Source organism: Cryptomeria japonica, chromosome 3 (genome assembly GCF_030272615.1).
Source record: "Cryptomeria japonica chromosome 3, Sugi_1.0, whole genome shotgun sequence".
Classification (NCBI taxonomy): Eukaryota; Viridiplantae; Streptophyta; class Pinopsida; order Cupressales; family Cupressaceae; genus Cryptomeria; species Cryptomeria japonica.
Genome location: NC_081407.1, coordinates 838,509,920 through 838,529,423, shown reverse-complemented (window position 1 = coordinate 838,529,423; position 19,504 = coordinate 838,509,920). Strand labels below are relative to the sequence as shown.

At 34.7% G+C, this 19,504-nt stretch overlaps 1 protein-coding gene across 1 annotated transcript; it reads left to right on the top strand.

Annotated features, from left to right (window-relative positions):
* The first annotated feature begins 15,904 nt into the window (after positions 1-15,904).
* Positions 15,905-17,165, top strand: LOC131874399 (WUSCHEL-related homeobox 8-like). Its single transcript, XM_059217752.1, has 4 exons — positions 15,905-15,926; positions 16,081-16,293; positions 16,449-16,528; positions 16,633-17,165. The coding sequence occupies exons 1-4, from the start codon at positions 15,905-15,907 to the stop codon at positions 16,738-16,740; spliced, it is 423 nt and encodes a 140-aa protein (XP_059073735.1). The 3' UTR covers positions 16,741-17,165.
* The last annotated feature ends 2,339 nt before the right edge of the window (positions 17,166-19,504 follow it).

The following is a 19,504-nucleotide window of genomic DNA, read 5'->3' as shown; positions in this document are numbered from 1 at the left end:
GTTTTAGGAAATATACCCATATTTTTTTGGTTGAGTCATCAATAAAAATAACATAATAACAAGAGCCACCAAGAGATGATACCTGATCCGGTCCCCATACATCTGAATGCACAAGCTCTAACTTCTCACTCTTCTTCTCTTTCCCAACCTTGAGAAATCCAACTCTTTTCTGTTTACCATAAACACAATTTTCATAGAACTCTAAATTAATCTTCTTTAGTCCTAGCAATAGATTTTTGGAGTGAAGTATTTTCATCCCTTTCTCACTCATGTGCCCAAGCCTATGGTGCCACATTATCGAATTTGTTCTTGCAACATCTATTGTTGTTGTCCCTGCAGTAACTTTATTTGTAGCAGCTAAGGTAGAGTAAGTGTTACCAGTACATAGATATAATGTGCCTACCTTCACACCTTTAGCTACTACTAATGATCCGTTAGTGACCTTCGATACTGTCTGAGAAGGTAATTATGCAACCTTCACTACCTAGTTGCCCTGTAGAAATTAAATTTCTTCTTAAGTTAGGAACATGTCTTACCTCCTGCAGAAATCCGTCATTTACATTCTACAACTTGATCTTTATCTTTCCTTTTCCAACAATTTGATAGGGCTCATCATCACCCAAATATACCTGTCCAAAATCACCTTGAACATAATCTAGAAAATATTTTCTATGGGGTGTAGCATGAAATGAAGCCCCAGAATCTATTACCCAGGAATCATTAACATTATCCAAACATAAGATTAAAGAATCTTGTAAAGTATTACTTGCAATATTAGCTTCCTTACTATCATTTTCATTTTTGTCTCCTTCTTTGTTTTTCTTAGACCAACAGTCTTTCTTTAGATGACCAGGCTTTCCGCAGTACTAGCAATCTTTCTTTCCTCTAGATTGAGAGTGTCCTTTCTTTGACTTCCCTCATGACTTCTCATTCCAAGGGCCTTTTCCTCTTTCCTTTGATCTTCCTCCGTTCTCCACATTCAAAACACTACTTGATGATGTTGGAGTCTCACCTATGCTTTTCCTTCACATTTCCTTGCTTAGGATAACACCAACAATATCATCAAATACCAAAATATTTTTTTCAGAGATAGAGTTACTTACAACCATAACCAAGCTATTCTAGCTTTCTGGCAACGAACATAAAATCAAGAGAGGCCTAACCTCTTCTGCAAAAGTAATTTTTATTGAAGACAATTGACTAGTAATTGTATTAAATTTATTTAAGTGCTCCACTATAGATCCTCCCTCACTCATTTTTTAAATTAAACAAATGCTTCATAAGAAATACCTTATTCGAAGCTGAGGGTTTCTAATACAGCTTAGCCAATGTCGCCATCAAATCTATAGTCATTTTTGCTTCTGTTATATTGAAAGCTACAGACGGTACAAGGCACAATCGAATGGATCCCAGTGCCTTTCTATCTAAAATGTCCCATTCTTCATCTGACATTGTGGTTTCTTTCTTTGCCTTTCCTTCTAATCGCTGCAACAAATCCTTTTGATATAGGTAATCCTCCATCTGCATTTTCCATAACTGATAATTCTGGCTGTTAAACTTTTCGACCTTGAATTTGGAATCCTCCATTGCTCCCACTCAAATCTGAAAGTCCTGCCAATTTACAGAAAACCTCGCTCTGATACCAATTGTTAGGGTTTCAAGAAGATCCGAAGCAAATATGAACTAACAATTATATGTAGATTTAAATACAAAAGATAAAGGAATAAAATAGGACACAGATAACACAGAGATTTAACGTGGTTCACCCAGAATGGGTTACGTCCACCATACACAGTCGTCCAATCTTTCTTACTATCTAGCAAAAATAGTACATCAACATTCCAATGCCTTAAGCATCCCAACCGCTTATAACATGCATTTTTAGGGCAACAAACAAAGTCGGCCTTTTTAGGGTTTTATTACAATGTCGGTTTATCAACAAAAAAACAGCAAAAAAAATTAGTCGCAAGCATATGTGCTAAGTGTACAGTACTTTGCTGACCAGTCACCACATTCCAACATGTAGTGGCCTTGACTTCTTCTAAGGACTAAGGTTGGGTGATAAAAGCGTTATCCTCCTGCTTGACTTCCACCTTAATAAACCCATCCACCTTATCCTAGAGACTGCGATCACCCCAATAAAAGTGTTATCCTCCTAATTGACTTCCTCCTTAATAAACCCATCCACCTTATCCTAGAGACTGCGATCACCCCCAGTTGATCCTACAAGCAAGTTTTAGAAATATTGCACCGCAATTCCTTCAAAGCCTTCAGCCTTAGAACACTAGATACCATCCAAATCTTTAACAACATCAATCATATTAGAACCTCTTCTTGGTTTGACTGATGAGTGAAAATATTTGGCATTAGAATGATTGATGACAATCCATATCTCTTTAGACTTATCTCTCCAAAAAAATTATTTTCTTTCCAACAACTCTGATATCTAACATTTAACTACTTTTCCTTCTCAAATATTCATTAAACATTCATCCTTGAATAAAATTCTTGTTTAGAGCACTCAACTCCTCATTTTTATGTTTTTCAAAAAAGATACTCTTAAATTTTTCTTATTTTCGAACCTTAATTTTTCTTTTCAAAAAATGCAAGCATTTTATGAAACATAAGTATGGCGTACCTTGGAAAATATTGCTCTCGTCCCACCAATTTTTAATAGTGAAAATAAAGGAATCATCCTACCATCACATGCTTTGAAATTTGAAATATCCGTTAAATTTCTTTACTGAAATATGAACCTCCAACTGCATTGGAAAATAATTTAGAAATAGATATGGGTAGAATTTGAGAGACAACTGCTTGAGCACTAGACACCCAAGAAGAGGCTACAAGGAAATGATCCAATCTCTTTTAAATGTTGGTAATATTATATCTATGGTTATTCCATGTATATTTACCATTTTTGGGAATAATATCAATGATATTATTATCCAAAACAAACCTCCTGAAGTCCTCCATAGTCCTATTGACTCTTGAAAGTCCTCCACTTCTCTCATAGAGGGGAAGAATCACATTAATATCTCCAACAACTATAATCTTGTCCCCATCCATATTACTAATTTTCTCAGACAGGTCCATCTACAACTTCACTTTGTCTTCAGTTTTAGTAGGACAATATAAGTTGATGAAGGGGAACTCCAAATCATGAGAAATACATTTGTTGCAACATAACATCTAGTGAGCATTAGAAGCAACAAACTTGACATCCACCACAAGTAGATCTCACATAATCCCTAAACCTCCAAACAAACCTCTAGGCTCCTGAAAAAAACCTTCCCACTTACTGCAATATTTTAAAAAAATTGCAGCCTTCCCTACATCGAGATTGGTTTCTTTGAATAAAATCACATCATTAGAAGACGTTTCTTAAGTGCGTTTAACCAAGCATTTCTTTTCAGGGGCTGAGAAACCCCATACGTTCCATGTCATGATTTTCATTGCCCTCACTTGGATTTCTTTAGAAAGTCTATAACAATAATAATTCCCTTCTCCCTTTCTCTATCTTCCCTCAACTACTTTATGGTTCTCCTAACTCTTTCCAATTTTAACCTCCCCATCTATACATTAGGTGGCTGACTAAGATATCAAGGGTCTATTATATCAATTTTGTCTTCCATTCTTGCATCACCATCCGATCCTAAGTCATAATCAATCTCCACATTAGAGACTCCTAGAGCCAATGCGAGGTTATCCTTGGTATCCCCACCAATGTCTGTAGCAGCCTCCCTAGAAGAACTCGCCATTTCTTGAGTAGTAGATGATTTCCCTAAAACGAGGAACTCTTTCTTCATCTCAGAGTGTATGGCTTCTAAAGCTTCCTTATGGGAATTTTCTAAGACCTTCCTTGGGATAACTACCTTGGTAACCACTTCCATCTGCCTCTTCTTCGGAATCCATTTCTCCAGTGCTTTAACAAAAGCCTTACATTCACTCTCCAAATGGTTTGTTTTGCCACAACGAGATACAAATCGTAGCAGGAATCCTTCTAATGGATGAAATATTAATCCTTCCATATAAATACGAATATTTCTCGACCAACTCTTCATCTATCCCCAAAAGGGTGCCAAGGGAACAATCGATTTTCTCCAAACTCTCCTCAACCCAATATTCAATTGGTAGGTTATACAATCTAATCCAAATGGGTCTATCATATAGTTCCAAATGCACAAGATCAAAATTGGGACATCAAGGTTGCATGTAAAGAGGATTTTTAGTTATAGACAAAATATCATATTCCATAATCTTCTCTTTCTCCCTTTTCTCCTCAAAAATTGTAATAAAGAAACCTTTTTGAATGAATTTTAGTATAACTTGGGTCTTCCAGTTATCTTCAACCCAGGCCCTAATCTTTCTCCTTTCAAATTTAGGACCGATGACTTAGCAAATCATCGCCACATATAACAGATCGACAGATAAAGGGTTCTCTTTAGATTATGTATATCCATTTTCTAGTGATGATTCTAAATTCTAAAGAGTGGCTATAGATGATGAGAATGCTAAATGGAGAAATATCACATATTAGGCTTAGTACATATTGCTAATGGTTAAAATCTCATTGATTTTAAATGGGTGTTCAAAGAGAAGATTGATTCTATTGATAATGTTGATAAAAACAAGGTTAGACTGTTTGTGAAGGGATATTCCCAAGTTGATAAGATTTATTATGTATAGATTTTCTCTTTAGTTGAAAAGCTAATATAAATTTGGTTAATTATTGCAATATATTTTCACCTTGAGATTAAGTAGATGGATGAGAAGACACATTTTTGTTGTGGTAATTTGGAGGAAAAAATTAAACTATGTTTATGATCTTTACAATCTAGTAAATTATATAGAATTGACTTAAAACAAAATTCAACTTATAGGGATATGGAATCCTTTATCAGAAATTGATAATATTACTTGAAATTCTAATTATAATATTCAAAGATAAATTTGCATTTGAATCAGATGTTATCCCAATGTATTCGAGTATGGTTGTAAATGCATAATTATACCATTATGACTTTTTTTACAACCCTATAAGTTGATACAAAAGGTGCCTTTTATCTTCTAGTGCTAATATTTATTTCATTGGTTTCTCTTTATCATGTGATGGGTGGATGAGGGGTTATGCTTCAATCTGTTTGTTGTGTCTGTTCCCGATCCTTATGTTTATGCAAGAATGGTGAACATTGTCTCTTCTTATGAATTATTTAATCTCCTACATTTGTGGTCTTGAAAAAGGGTAGATACTCTACCTTGACTTCGATCTCTGAGGAATCTACTATGAAACAAATAAAAATAACCAAAAATCTGCTTTCTTTAGTTCCATACGTCCTTCTCTATATATGTATTGAACAAATCTGATATTAATAGTCACGTCCCTTCATTGGGATGGTTTATTCTCAATAATCATGTCCTTCACTAAATGATATTAAAATTACTTGTCATCTCTTCTTTTAATCGCACCAAGTGCTATGATGCATAACCCCTAACCAATTTGGTCGACCAACATGTTAATGTGGCTACGTATTTGTCCTTGTGTCATCCTTATAGAGTCGACCATGAGAAATTCCTTCTAATCACAATATTTTCTTTGTAATAAAATAGTTGTTGCTAGACATACTTTGTGTGAAAATTCTACTGCAGCTACTAATTATTAATCCCCTATCTTATATGGATTATTTGACTATCAAAAATGAATTCACAACAAATATTGAAAAATAACACAACTACAACTTCACAAATAAAATCACAGAAAGAAAATATACAACACAATGAACATGATATTTTTGGACAAATTGTCCCTGCAAAAACCGCAAAGGGAAAACCGGTACTGTAGATGAGGAATTTTATTAAACTTCTACAAATAAAGAGATACATAAATAACTTTTCTCTTAATGGCATAACTCTGGCACTATTCTCCTCTGAAAATTCTTCTACTAATTTCTCTTGGTGAAATTCCACTCCTGTTGTCTCCAACGCTATCACTGCATCCTTGCTATTACTACAAAACTATTTTCTAAGACTGCAAATTTATTTGCTATCACTGCAAATTCTTCTCAAGTGTGTTCTCCAAACTCCCATTGATCCCCTTTTATACTAGTCTCATTGAAAAAAAAATGGGCATGATTTAATTTCAAACAATGGCTATGGTTAATTAGACTATAACAAGCCATAACTAATTGGTTGATAGATGTCTCTAAAGGAAACAATTAATTAATTAAATAATTGTCTACAATCTAAGAACATTTCAAGAAAAATAATTAAATACTAATTCTTGAGAATGGAGATGATAGTTGTTCGAGCTACTCAAACTAACACTCCCTCTGAAGAACAAGCAGGAGGATTCATCTAGGAAAGTGGATACCTTAGAAGCTATTGGAATAGGTAAGCTAAGTACCCCGCCGACCTTCGTGAATGAATTGACTAAAGCCATCAACGATGTAGAGGCTATCATTGGAGTGCATGGCTCTCAATTTAAGGCCATGGATGCTAGAGTGAATGATCTGGAGAAGCATGATCTCAATCATGAGAACACCCTAAAGAAAATTGGAGAACAAAGCCCAAAAATTCCTAAAGCCTCTGCTAATAGCTTTAGTGTGATGATCAACAAACTAGAAAAGATCCATCAGGAAAAGAACACTATTGATACTATCGAGGATAAGGTTCTCAGTCTTCAAGGGGGGATTACTAGTTATGGAAAAAGAACTCAAGCTAGTACTAGGAAGATGAGGCAACATGCCAAGGAGGTGGAGGACCTAAAGAGTTGTGCTGCCTCTATGGTCTAGCTAGAGAAAGAAGTGGCGAAGCTTATCATAAACCTTTCTTATGGTCTATTTCTCATGGCGGACCCTTAGTTTTCTTTGTGCTATCACTTTGCCTCTTTTTGCTTCTTGCTGACTTTTTGTCTTTCCCTATTAACTCTTTTTTGTGTTTTGCTCTATCTAGCTGATGAATTTTGCATCAAAACCTTCTTTTCACTTAATCAAAAATACCCCTTCTTAGAGAGGAAGGTGTTTTGCATGACACCCAACTTATCTCTGAAAAAGTTGAATTTTGTCTTCCCCAATACCTTTGTCAAGATGTCTGCTACCTGCTGATCTGTAGATATATAGTATATTTTAACAATCCCTCATTGTATACTATCCTTGATGAAGTGATACCTGATGTCTATGTGCTTAGATCTATCATGAAACACATGATTCTTAGCTAATCTAATACAACTCTGACTATCGTAGTGTATCAAAGTAATCTCAACCCTCTGACCAAACAAGGTTACTAGCAACTTCCGAAGCCATATCACCTCACATGTCACCATGCTAGATGCTATGTATTATGCCTCTACACAACTGAGAGAAAACAAATTTTGTTTACTTCTATACCAAGAGACAACTCTTGATCCCAAGCTAAAGCAGCACCCTAAAGTTCTTTTCTTGTCTGTTGTACTACCATCCCAATCTACGTCAGTATAGCCTATCATCATTATACCATCACCTCAATCATATGTAATCCCATACTCGATCATACCGCACAAATACCACAACACATGGTTTGATGCTATCCACTGCACTCTCTTTGGCTCAACCATGAACTGACTAAGAGAGTTTACTGTAAAGGATATATGTGGCCTGGTGTTGGCCAAATACATGAGAGATCCAATCAACTTCTTATATAAGGTGGGGTCTATATCCTTCTCCTTGGATGAGTCTACCTTCTATTCATAATCATAGGTGTAGACATGGCTCTACAATTCTCCATCCCGAAACTCCTCAAGATTTGAATGCAATTTTTCTCTTGCCCAATGAAAATCTCTCCAACTGTCTACCATACCTCCATGCCTAGAAAGTAGTGCATAAGCCCCAAATCCTTCATCTCAAACTCTGTCGCAAGGTCCCTTTTGCACCCCTCTATGAGTCCCAGTGAACTTGTTAGAAACAAGTCATACACATATAGAAAACGAATGAGAACCTCACCCCCAAATACCAAGTAGTAGAGGTTAGCATTTGCCTTACTCTTTACAAAGCCCATTCCCTGCAAGTATCTATTAGTGTGCTCATAACACACTCTGGGAGCCTCCTTGAGTCCATACAAGGAACTCTTCAATATGCACATGTGGGATTCACTGCTGGATGCTACAAAGCCCTCTGGTTGTTATATGTATACTTGTTTCAATTCATCATTAATAAATGTCATCTTGACATCCATTTGATGGATCTACCATCCCATCTGTGCTACAAGTGAGATTATGACTCGTATAGAAGTATACCTAGCCGGTGGAGTGAATGTCTCCTCATAATCTATTCCCTCCTTCTAAGAGAAACCCTTGGCCACAAACCTTACCTTGTATTTCTTGATTCTACCATCAACACCATGTTTGATCTTATAGATCTAGCATGATCCAATAACTTCCCTATCTATTGTTCTAGGCACAACCTCCCACACATCATTTTGTACTATTGACATATATTCCTCAACCATCACATCTCGCCACACCTATTTTTGTGTGGCTTCTTGATAGATAGAAGGATTGCTATCTACTAACTGACTAGCTAATGCCACATATTCATTAAACTTGGTTGGTTGCCTCCACTATCTATTTATCATCCTAGAAGATACCAAAAATTCTTGAGTATCCCTATGTGTCCACTGAGCCTCACGGTTCCTGTTGCCAACTATAGAGGATGAAAAATAAACCTTCATGTCTTCTTGATGCATCTCTTGGACTTTCTGCATCTGTTGCTCCATATTCTATGAACTCTCAACACTCGAGCCTATGCTTGTGTACTTAGTAATTGTACTTGCACTATTTTGTCCCTAATTTGGTTGAATGATCCTTTGAGCTTCTGTTGGCTGCCCACTCTGAACATCTATTGGCAAATATGTAAACCTCCTAAGTTCCATTTCCTCCATGAATTTGACATCACGTCTGACTATAATCCTCCTGGTCATTGGAATAAATATCCAATATGCCTTTGAGGTTTCATACTATACCCCACAAGGTACCCCCTCTCTCCAGTCTAATCTAACTTGTAACATGTAGCTCTTGTAATGTGACAATACACCAAAATTCCAAATATCCTAAAGGGACTGACATTTGGCTTCTTCCCTATGAAAGCTTCCTCTGGTGTCATCTTCCCTAGTACCTTATGTGAAACCCTATTATGTATGTATACTGTCATAGTGCATGCCTTTGCCCATAAGTAATGTGGCATGTCTTGGTCATGTAGCATAACCCTTGTTGCCTCCGATATAGAATGATTATTCCTCCCAACAACCCCATTCTATTGTGGGTTGTAGGGAACGATCCACTCTCTCTTGATTCCTTCTTTGGTACATAACTCTTGGAACTCTTTCCCATTGTACTCGCCTCTATTGTCTGATCGAAGAACCTTATCTTCTTTCTTGTTGAATTCTCCACAAGATCTTTGAACTCTTGGAAACGACTGAAGATCTCATCCTTGGTCTTCAAGAAGTATATCCATGTCTTCCTGGAGAAAACATTAGTAAAAGTAACAAATTACTCGTATCCTCTAAGAGACTTCATTGACATTGGTCCACATATATCTGAATGTACTAGATCAAGAACACCCTTGGATCTGGTGTCATTCCATGGAAAAATTTCTTTCACAAACTTCCCCAACACACATTCCTTACATACATCATCATTCTCCACACTCTCCACTGAAACACCTATCACTATCTCTTGAAAAAATTTAAGTGCTCCATGATGTATATGGCCCATCCTCTTATGCCATAGCTCTCCTCGATCTCTAGGATTATTACTACTCATGAGTTCCTTAGGAGTATCAAATTGCAACCTATAAAGTTGACCACTCCTAACTCCAATAGCTATGGGTGATTTCCAATCCTTATGCTTGATCAACACATACACCACTCTAAAGAGTACATTGGATCCTTTATCCTGAAGGACGGATACAAAAATCAGGTTCATACCTAATCCTGGCACATGCAATACATAATTAATTGGAAACATCTTGCCATTCTCCCTCTAAAATTAAACAATCCCTTTCCCAACTAGATTGAGTTTGGAAATGTTCCCCATAGAAGAGAAGTACTCTCTAACTGCAGTCATATGAAATGATGCCCCACTATCTATATACAAAACACTTGGTGAGGTTGAGCTAACCATACAAGCTAGGAGAACAAAGTCATCCTCCATTCTATTGGAAAGCTCATCTACACTTGTTGAAGCTGCTATCTACTTCTTGCCTTTCTAACCATTCTTCTTCTTTTGCAGGTAATCACTAACATAGTGGATGAACTTGTGACAGCCATAGCAATTTATCTTAGAAAGGTACTTCTTCTTCTTCTCACTTTGTGGATTTGATCCTTTGCTAGACCCATTCTTTCCATTCCCTTTTCTTGTCCTGTCTCCCATTTTTGACTTTTGCTACTGGTCCCATTGACAAGACTTAGTCTAAGCTCCTCCTGTGTGAAGTTTATCCATAGTTGATCTGAACTCGATAAGGTATCTCGTCCATTAATAACTTGAATGAAGACATCCCACTACTTAGTAAACCCATTTAGGGCTATTCGTACTAGCTTATCATCATTTGGTTTATCTCCAACAACTGCCAACTCATCCTTGAAAATTCTAAGCCTTATGAGGTAACTTATAACATCTTCTCCCTTGTTCATCCTGGTATTGTTTAACTTTTCTCTGAGAATATGCTTCCGATTAGTGGTAGCATTTTGGTATAGATTCAGAATGTCGTCCCATATTTTCTTTGCTTTATCTAACTCTACAATATGCAGAACAATATGATCCTTCACACCATAAAGAATCACCCTCCTCTCCTTGGCATCTTCCTTCTTATATGCTAAGATTTGTGTTGAATATGAAGGTACAACTATAACATTGGTCACATATTCCTGGATACCATTCTCTTCCAGCAATAAAGAAGTTCTAGCTTTCCAGACACCAAAATTTGAGGCTCCATCCAATCTATCCTGATCTCTTAAAACTAATGAGGCCATCTCAAAAAGAAAATTATAATAATAATTCTGAAGAGGTAAAACCGGGTTTAATAAACCCTCTAGTTTTCTTCCTATGCCTATGCTAAGCCTTTTCTACCCTTAGATAAGCTCCAATATCGTGTGAAAATTCTATTGCAGCTACTGATTATTAATCCGCATTTTTATTAGATTATTTGGCTGTCATAAATTATTTCACAACAAATATTAAAAAATAATACAACTATAACTTCACAAATAAAATCACAGAAAAAAAATACGCAACACAATGAACACAATATTTTTGGAAAAATTGTCCTTGGAAAAACCCCGAAGGGAAAACTAGTATTGTAGACGAGGAATTTTAATAAACTTTAGCAAATCAAGAGATACATAAAATGCTTGCCTCTTACTGGCAGAGGTTTGACATAGTTCTCCTCCAGAAATTCTTCTCCCAATATCTACCGCTGAAATTCCACTCCTGCTGTCTCCAATGCTATCACTATGTCCTTTCTATTACTGCAAAACTATTTGCTAAGCTACAAATTTATTTTCTATCACTGCAAATGCTTCTCAAGTGTGTTCTCCAAATACCCATTGATCCACTTTTATACTAGTCTCATTGAAAAATGAATGGCCATGATTTAATTTCAACCAATGGCTAAGATTAATTAGACTCTAACAAGCCATAACTAATTGATTGCTAGATGTCTGAAAAGGAAACAATTAATTAATTAAATAGCTGTCTGGACTCTAACAACATTTCCAGAAAAATAATTAAATATAAATTTTTGGGAATGGAGATGACGTCTATCCAAGCTACTCAAACTAAAACTTTGTATATTAGTTATCCCTACATGCAATTCATCGACCCATTAGTGAAAGTGCTGTATTAGTTAAGGGTGACCATTTCCCTAGATAGTATGTAGTGGATTCCTTCTATATCAAATTCACTGCTTTTATCTCATACATATGATCACCTTATATTATGAATTGCTTGTCTTACTTGTTGACTTGTCAACCCAACCAAATTGCATCCCTTTGACATTGATATACTTTGATGAGGATTTCTAGTCCATCGGGTTATTTAGTATCGACCTGACTGAATGGATCACTTGTAGCATGATGAAGTTGGTCCTTTCTTGTCATTGTGATATTACTAATAATTACTAGATTTCAATGGTCAACTTAGTTAGTCATGCAGACATGGATGAAGGTTGCTGACTTTAAGTTTAATCATGAGGGAATTCATTAAGAGAATCAAGTTATCCTTTATATGAGTCTTTAATTAAGACTGTGTGTTTATATCTTGTTTGGTATTCTAAGATATCTTCATTTGTAAAGATAGTACAAGGATATTTCTTACAACATGACTATTTGTTGTATATTAAAACTACTTCATGCAGACTAGTAAGTATCCCTTATTTTACAATTCTTTCTCTGTACAATCATTGTTTCTGATACTAACTAACTTGAAGGTATCCTAGGCCTGCCACACCTGGACTACAAATGCCTCTTTTTTCTTGCTTGGGTTTAGGGATTGGATGGGGACATTATAGTTATAGATATGATAAATAAATTGAAGCAAATCCAAATAACTATGAAGATAAGTGATGAACAACCCAAAACGCATTGAAGATGAGATGACAATAATGATGAATCTATGATCAACAAGGAATAGAATACCCTCAAACATGTCCTCAATATTTATAGTGTGTGATGTAACAAATAACTCTATAATATTTGGCAGGTACTCAACCCACAATGATGAAATTGAAAGGGAATTATCATTCTGTTAAATTGAGTTGATCTCTAAAGAAGCAAGAGGTGATGGAGGAGGAGGCTCAACACAAGTTTGAGGAACTAAGGAGGATGTGTGAAGAACACATAGGTTCAAGTGACTAAACCTCTCTCACATAGTTGATCCGCTTGACATGACTGAGAGTGAGGACTATTCGATCTAGAAGTGCAATCTCCTAAGGAGAAAAATGAGAGAGTTCATATAAGTGAGATGCATGATCAACATTGCCAAGTTAAATAAGCTCTCTACTATGTAGATCTCTGATGAGCACTAAATTTGGGGTGGAATCTATTGTGTTGCTTATCCCATTGTGAGTAGATTGGTATATGGAAAGGATGTTGCAAGATAATGAAGGGACAAAAAGGATATCATTGAGTGTCCCATCATCAACCTGTATAGACCCTCTCCTAGTAATACTCATGTAAGTGTTATTACCCATCCAAATGTGTGGTAAAGTATAATTCTCAAAAGAAGAGAACATACCCAAGGATGAGGCCATATTATGAGAGGCTCCTAAACCAATAAGAAACCTACTAGACCGAAGATGTGTCGATGCAAAGAGAGCATGACCTTTCTTCTTGTCTTCACCATATGCCATAAAAGTTGACCCAGAATGTGCAAATGCAAAAATGGTAGAAGAGGATGAACCAGATGATGGTGGTTAAATATTGTTCTTTGTAGAAGATGATTCAAACCATATATCTTCTTTCCATAACAATAATGCTTATTATCTTGGAGGAGGAAGAAGAATCTGATGAATACTGTGCAGAGTTTGTAGTTGGTTCATTAGACTAAAAATATTTGTGCTTCTCTTTGTTCTTCCATTTCATTGTAGATGAATGCACAACCAAAGACAAAGATATAGAAACAAAAATAAAATCAAGCTAAGTCATCTTAGCTTATTCTCTTGTCACAGGTTCACAAAAAACCTTAAAACAATCTAGATGAGTGAAGGCTACACCCAAAGCATCTGTGGTGGAATAAAATGTAGAATAAAAAACCTAGAAGGGTCCTCAAAGCTTATACATAATTAGAAGGATACACTCTTTTTTAATCTTTTCGTTTCCATAACATTGTTAAAGTGATTTGATGGATCTGAATTTCTCCAAGCAATTTTCTTAATGGAGGATTAGGAATTAGGTATCAAAGATGTCAAAAGTGACTCAAGTTTAAGTGCATGGAACTCATTAATACCCCAAAAATCTCCTCAAATTTTACCCACATAATCTAAGAAGTGTTTCATTGAATTAAGATGAAATAGGAAACCATCTAAAACATGCAGTTCAATCAAACCCATAGTTGTATGCATCTGGTTCCTATATTGGAATCTCTCAAATACTCAGGTAATATCTAGTTGGTTCTCATCCAAACAGGGCCATAAAATCATACACCAAAGTAGTTTGGACATATCAACTTTGTAGCTATGATAATTTTGGAGTGTAAGTTTCTCCATTGGAATGTGGTTTTCAAATTAGGTAAGGGTTAGGGTAGTGTGAGGATTTGAAAGATGAAATACTACCCCTTGAAAAGAAAAATCAACCATTTTGCAACTTTTAAAGTTGTTAACTAACAAAATCAATAAATAAATGTAAATGAGCTCTTTAAAAAATTGATGCAAAATCTAGAAAAACAAGTGATAGATTTGTGTAGAGCATAGGACTAGCTTTTCAACACCCACTTGTTTGTGAAAAATAGATTTCAGATGAGAAAGATATGACCTTGGAAGAAAAAAATGAAGATTTGACTTCAAAGTCTCTAAGCAAAAAAGCATAGTAAAATCTAGAAAAAAGTGTAGAACCACTGGATTAGGCTAAATACCAACTTTCCAACCATATCTTGTTTATAGACTACCTTTTGTATTAATAAATATAATATTGTTCCTATTACACAAAAATCACCATTTCATTCTTGAATCCAATGTTGCTATTACACAAAAATCATCATTTCATTCTTGAATCCAAGTTGAAAAATACAGAGATGGAGTTCTTCATTATTATTAATTATATTTTGAAACATTATATTATTTTTTTGTTTATAATTTATTAAAAAATTATAGACATATTTTAAATATTAAAATTATTATTTTTAAAATAAAAAATAAAACATAAAAATAAAATAATATTTCATTTTTTCATTTATATAATTATTACATCATTTATTTGTTTTTGATTAAGGGAAAACATCTTTCAATAACATAAACAATTATTTGAAAATAGAAATAATCCATTTTCTTCCAAAAAATATATTTTTTCCTTATCTATTGTGCATATTCATTGGATCATTTATTATTGTGCATATTCATTGGATCATTTATTTGCCATTCTCCTTTAAAATACAATAATTTTTCTCTTAGATACATAATCATTAGCTCATTTATTTACCACCACCATATGTTTGTTACAACATTATAGAAAGAGTTCTTTAAAAATGAAATTTATGTTTTTTATTTAAAATAAAATTAGAAAAGAAATAATATTTCTCATCCTTGTCTTATATAACCATTAGATCATGTGAGATTAGTTTAGTGAAAAACTATAGAAACACCTTATTGAAAATCCAGAATTTGGATTATTTTCTAAAATAAAATTAAAAGTAAATAAATAATATTTTTGTTACCTAGCGTATATAACCATGAGATCACTTATTTACCATGGGTATAATTTGAGTGGAAAATTATAAAAAAAACAACTCTAAGGAAATATAAATTACCCTTTTTCATCTATAATAATACAAAAATAATAAAATAATATTTCTCTAATATATCCTGATAACGGTTAGATGAGAGGTGAAGTTTATTGGAACATTATAGAAACAACTCTTTGGAAATTGAAATTATGGATTCACCTTTAAATTAAATCATATTTCTCCTAGTGTCTTAATTAACTATTAGATGGATTAGATCCTAATTAACTATTGGATGGATTAGGTCACCGACTTTGAAAATTTCCATTTATCCATTCACCTATTTAATTTGTTCCATAGATCCATTTTCTCCAATCTCTCCTCCTCTTTCACAATCCCTTCATTTGTTTTAGTGGTCTAGAAGGTGCAATCTTGTGAGCTAAGATCAGAGAGCAAGTTCAGAAATTTTGTGTTGCAGGGTTGCGATAGTGAAAAAAGATTTAAATGGATCAAGGCAAGTCTATGGGTAAGTGAATGAGCCTTTCAGTTTTGAAATCAATTTTTTCCCATTTTTGACATTACAATCACCGTCTTTTTATCTTTTTGTGTTTTCCCTCTATACTTCTTTCTACTATACTTCTTTCTACTATAGTGCGTAAATGGGTTTGTTCCGGAATTAGTGGAGAGCACAAGCAATGTACACCTGCCCAAAAGATGGAAGCCAAATTTAGAACAAAGGCGGATATTAGAGTCCATATTTGCTACTGGAACCAAAAACACAAGAAGGGAACGGATAGCTCAGATTACTGCTGTGCTACAACAATATGGCAGAGTGGAACAAAGAAATGTTTTCTATTGGTTTCAAAATGCAAATAATCGAAACAAGCTTTGTAGTATGTGTTTTTTTTTAATTACTTGGGGCAATATGTACAGACTATTATAAATCTGGAAAGAAAGTAATGGCTTTACACGTTATCTCAAATGTAATCTGTTTAGTTTTTCTTTCTCCTTTTCTATACAATCCTAATGATAGGCATATATTTTTCAGTTTCCAAACGTACTCCAATCTATGGTACTACTAAATCATCTCTATTCGGACCAAAGAAAGCTAACGAAATATTTTTAAAGGTAAGGATTATAATTCCTTGTTCCGATACATTTAAGAGTTTGTACAAAAAAATCATTGCATTATAAAATTTCATATATGTTAACTCACGTTCATGCGTATGCAGGAAGAAGAAGAGAGTGGACGGTTTCAGAGGAATTCACCAACAGATGTTTCCGAATTAGCAACTTTGCAATTATTTCCTTTATATCCTGATAAAGGAGGAAGTTCTTAACAGCCGAAGAAACTTTATGAGATTTTTGGCAACTGATTATTGGGTTTTTAAGAGTGGAGAAAATGTATTTGTATCTGCAACATTAGCTTTTGTGAATGTCTAACACTGGCTAATCTTTACTGACAGTTGATTAATTTATAAGGGTTTTCAAGATTAGCTTTTGCGACAATCTTTGCATAGCTGAAAATTGCCGTTGATTTCAATGAATAATTTCGGTTTACAAATATTTTTCATTCCTATTTATGGAATCTAAGCCTGAACAGAGGTGCCTAGGTAGCTCCAGCAGTGGTCGCAGGGGCAAGGGTTGTGGTCGGGGCTCTCAGCAAGCAGGGGATGAGGCCGCCCAAGAAAGCAACATTTTCAACTGGACATTCGTCCACAAGCTAGGCTCTCTATGGATTCCCTTTTGCTTTTTGAATATACAGTTATCCTTGTAAATTTTTATTAGTCTTTATTTTCAGTTTAAAAAACTCTGAATTCAGGTTGATGAACCTGGATATAATTAGTACTTATGCATATGTTTTGGTTTCCAGACTAAAACCCTAAATGGTTCAAGAAATGGATGAACTCTAAGATTCTAGGCTCTGTTTTTGAAGGGCCCTCTGTGATCCAAAGAACAGAGGTTTTTTGAATTTTTTGAAATGCAGTGATAATCATATGTATTTACTCAAAATTAATATAAAATATGGCTCTACCTTTACCGACCAAAACAAAAAACATGCAGCAAATTCTTCAATGCTTAGATAAATACATTATTCATATAGTGAACAATGGCATTTTGGATCTATTAGATGTAATCAATATACCGAAGAGTCGGTGTCTTTTGAAAGAGATTGTTTCTTTTTTCTACTTTCATTCGTGTCTAACTAAAACTAAAATTCCTTTTAGCATTTCTGAAAACTTCCATAACCAACCATGGAGAAATACAGTGAGGTTATGTAACATAATCTTAGCATAAGAAAAGGAATACCCAAATTTTAAGGTGTTGTTATGGAAGCATGGAGAAATACAGTGAGAGTATGGAAGAAGAGGCTTTCTGCAGCATTCCAATTCTAACATTAAGGGGATTTTATTTAGGTTAAAACTCTTTGTACTGCTGTGATTCAATGGAAACCTTAGTAAATGAAAAGGGGCAAACAATAAGATGGTAGCTTTTAATGTCAAAAGCGGTGAGAGATTGCATAACGGTTCACTGTGAGTATTGGGAAGGGCCGAGAGGCATCTGGTAGAGAATGGAAGAAGGTTTTTATTGCACATAATGAACATCCTTTTTTTCTCTATTTCCAAGAGTAGGTTGATGCACGAGCATCCTTTTTCTCCCATACCCGAGTAGAGTGTGTCACGCGTGGTGGATTTTGTTTAGGTCAAAGATCTTTGCTAGTAAATGAAAGGTGACAAACAATAATAAGATGGCAGCTTTTGAAGGCGGCGGCTTTTTGAGAGTGTTGATAAGCTTGTGTACTCAATTGAGATTGTAGAGCATGATAAATGGTTCGTAGTTTCTGGGTTGATCCATACCCACCATTGAGAAATACAGTAACATATAAAAAAAAGGAAACACCTAAAATTTTAGGTGGTGTAATTGTAAAGATTACAAAGAGCAGAGAAAACAATAACAGAAACAGAAAAGCAATAAGAAGAGACAACACACAATTTATCGTGGTTCCGCAAATATGCCTACATCTACACTCAAAACAGGGAATAACTTCTATTAATCAACTTTAATACATGGGCTGCACACAGCCATTATATAATCATATTCAGATATGAAATGAACAGTTGGGAGAAAGCGAACAATCTCCCCCGTGAAGGCCAACTGGTACAGCCATGCACTAGCATCCCTACTTCCATTTTTAAAATTCACAGTAAAACCAGCCTGCCTGATTCTATAACCACCATTGAGAAATACAGTAACATATAAAAAAAAAGGACGTAATAGTGAAACATTTGGTAGAGTATGGAAGAAGGCTTCGGTTGCATGTTTCGAGGTTGCTGCGTAATAGAGCATTCTTTTTTTTCTATTTCCAATATTAGGTTTATGCACGAGTGTCTATGCACGAGTGTCTGTCATTCCCATTGAGAAATACAATAGGTTGATCCTTTTTTCGCCCATTCCCGAGTGTGTCAGGCGTGGTAGATGTAATTTAGGTCAAAGATCTGTATTTTGCTGTAATCTAATGAAAACGTTAGTAAATGAAACGGGACAAACAATATTAAGATTGCAGCTTTTTGAGGCGGTGACAGATTGCAAAGGAGCGTGACTGGGACTTACACCCTCGTGTCATGGGTTCAGTGAAATGAAGTTTGAAGAGTGTCGATAAAATTGAGTCAATTGAGATTTTTTATTGTTACATTTGATTATTTTCATAATTTGCATTGCCAATAGGTTATATAAGATCATCTTATTAAAGGAATAACAAGAGTAAATATAATTAAATAATTATCGGGTACAGCAGATTAAAGAATAAGTTATACAGGGTATATAGTATTTGTTTATTTTTTTTTAAGAGTAAGTTTAACTATTGTAAAAATGTTATATAGCTTTAATTTTGTAATTATTAATTGCTTTGTTCAGTGTAAAATATCATTCTTTGAGTTTATGTTACAAGACAAAGAAGAAAATAAATTTGATTAAGACATTGCAATGTTTCATCAAAAGGCTCATAATTTCAGTAGCAAGTGTGTTTTTTAGAATCTTAATACTTATTTTAATTAATTAATTGCTGAAATAATTATTTAACATTAATATTATAATATTAAATAT

Coding starts and splice junctions, on each gene's coding strand:
- LOC131874399 (XM_059217752.1), top strand. CDS start 15,905: ATGGATCAAGGCAAGTCTATGG. Junction 15,927..16,080: donor GGATCAAGGCAAGTCTATGG/GTAAGTGAATGA, acceptor TTCCGGAATTAG/TGGAGAGCACAAGCAATGTA. Junction 16,294..16,448: donor TAATCGAAACAAGCTTTGTA/GTATGTGTTTTT, acceptor TATATTTTTCAG/TTTCCAAACGTACTCCAATC.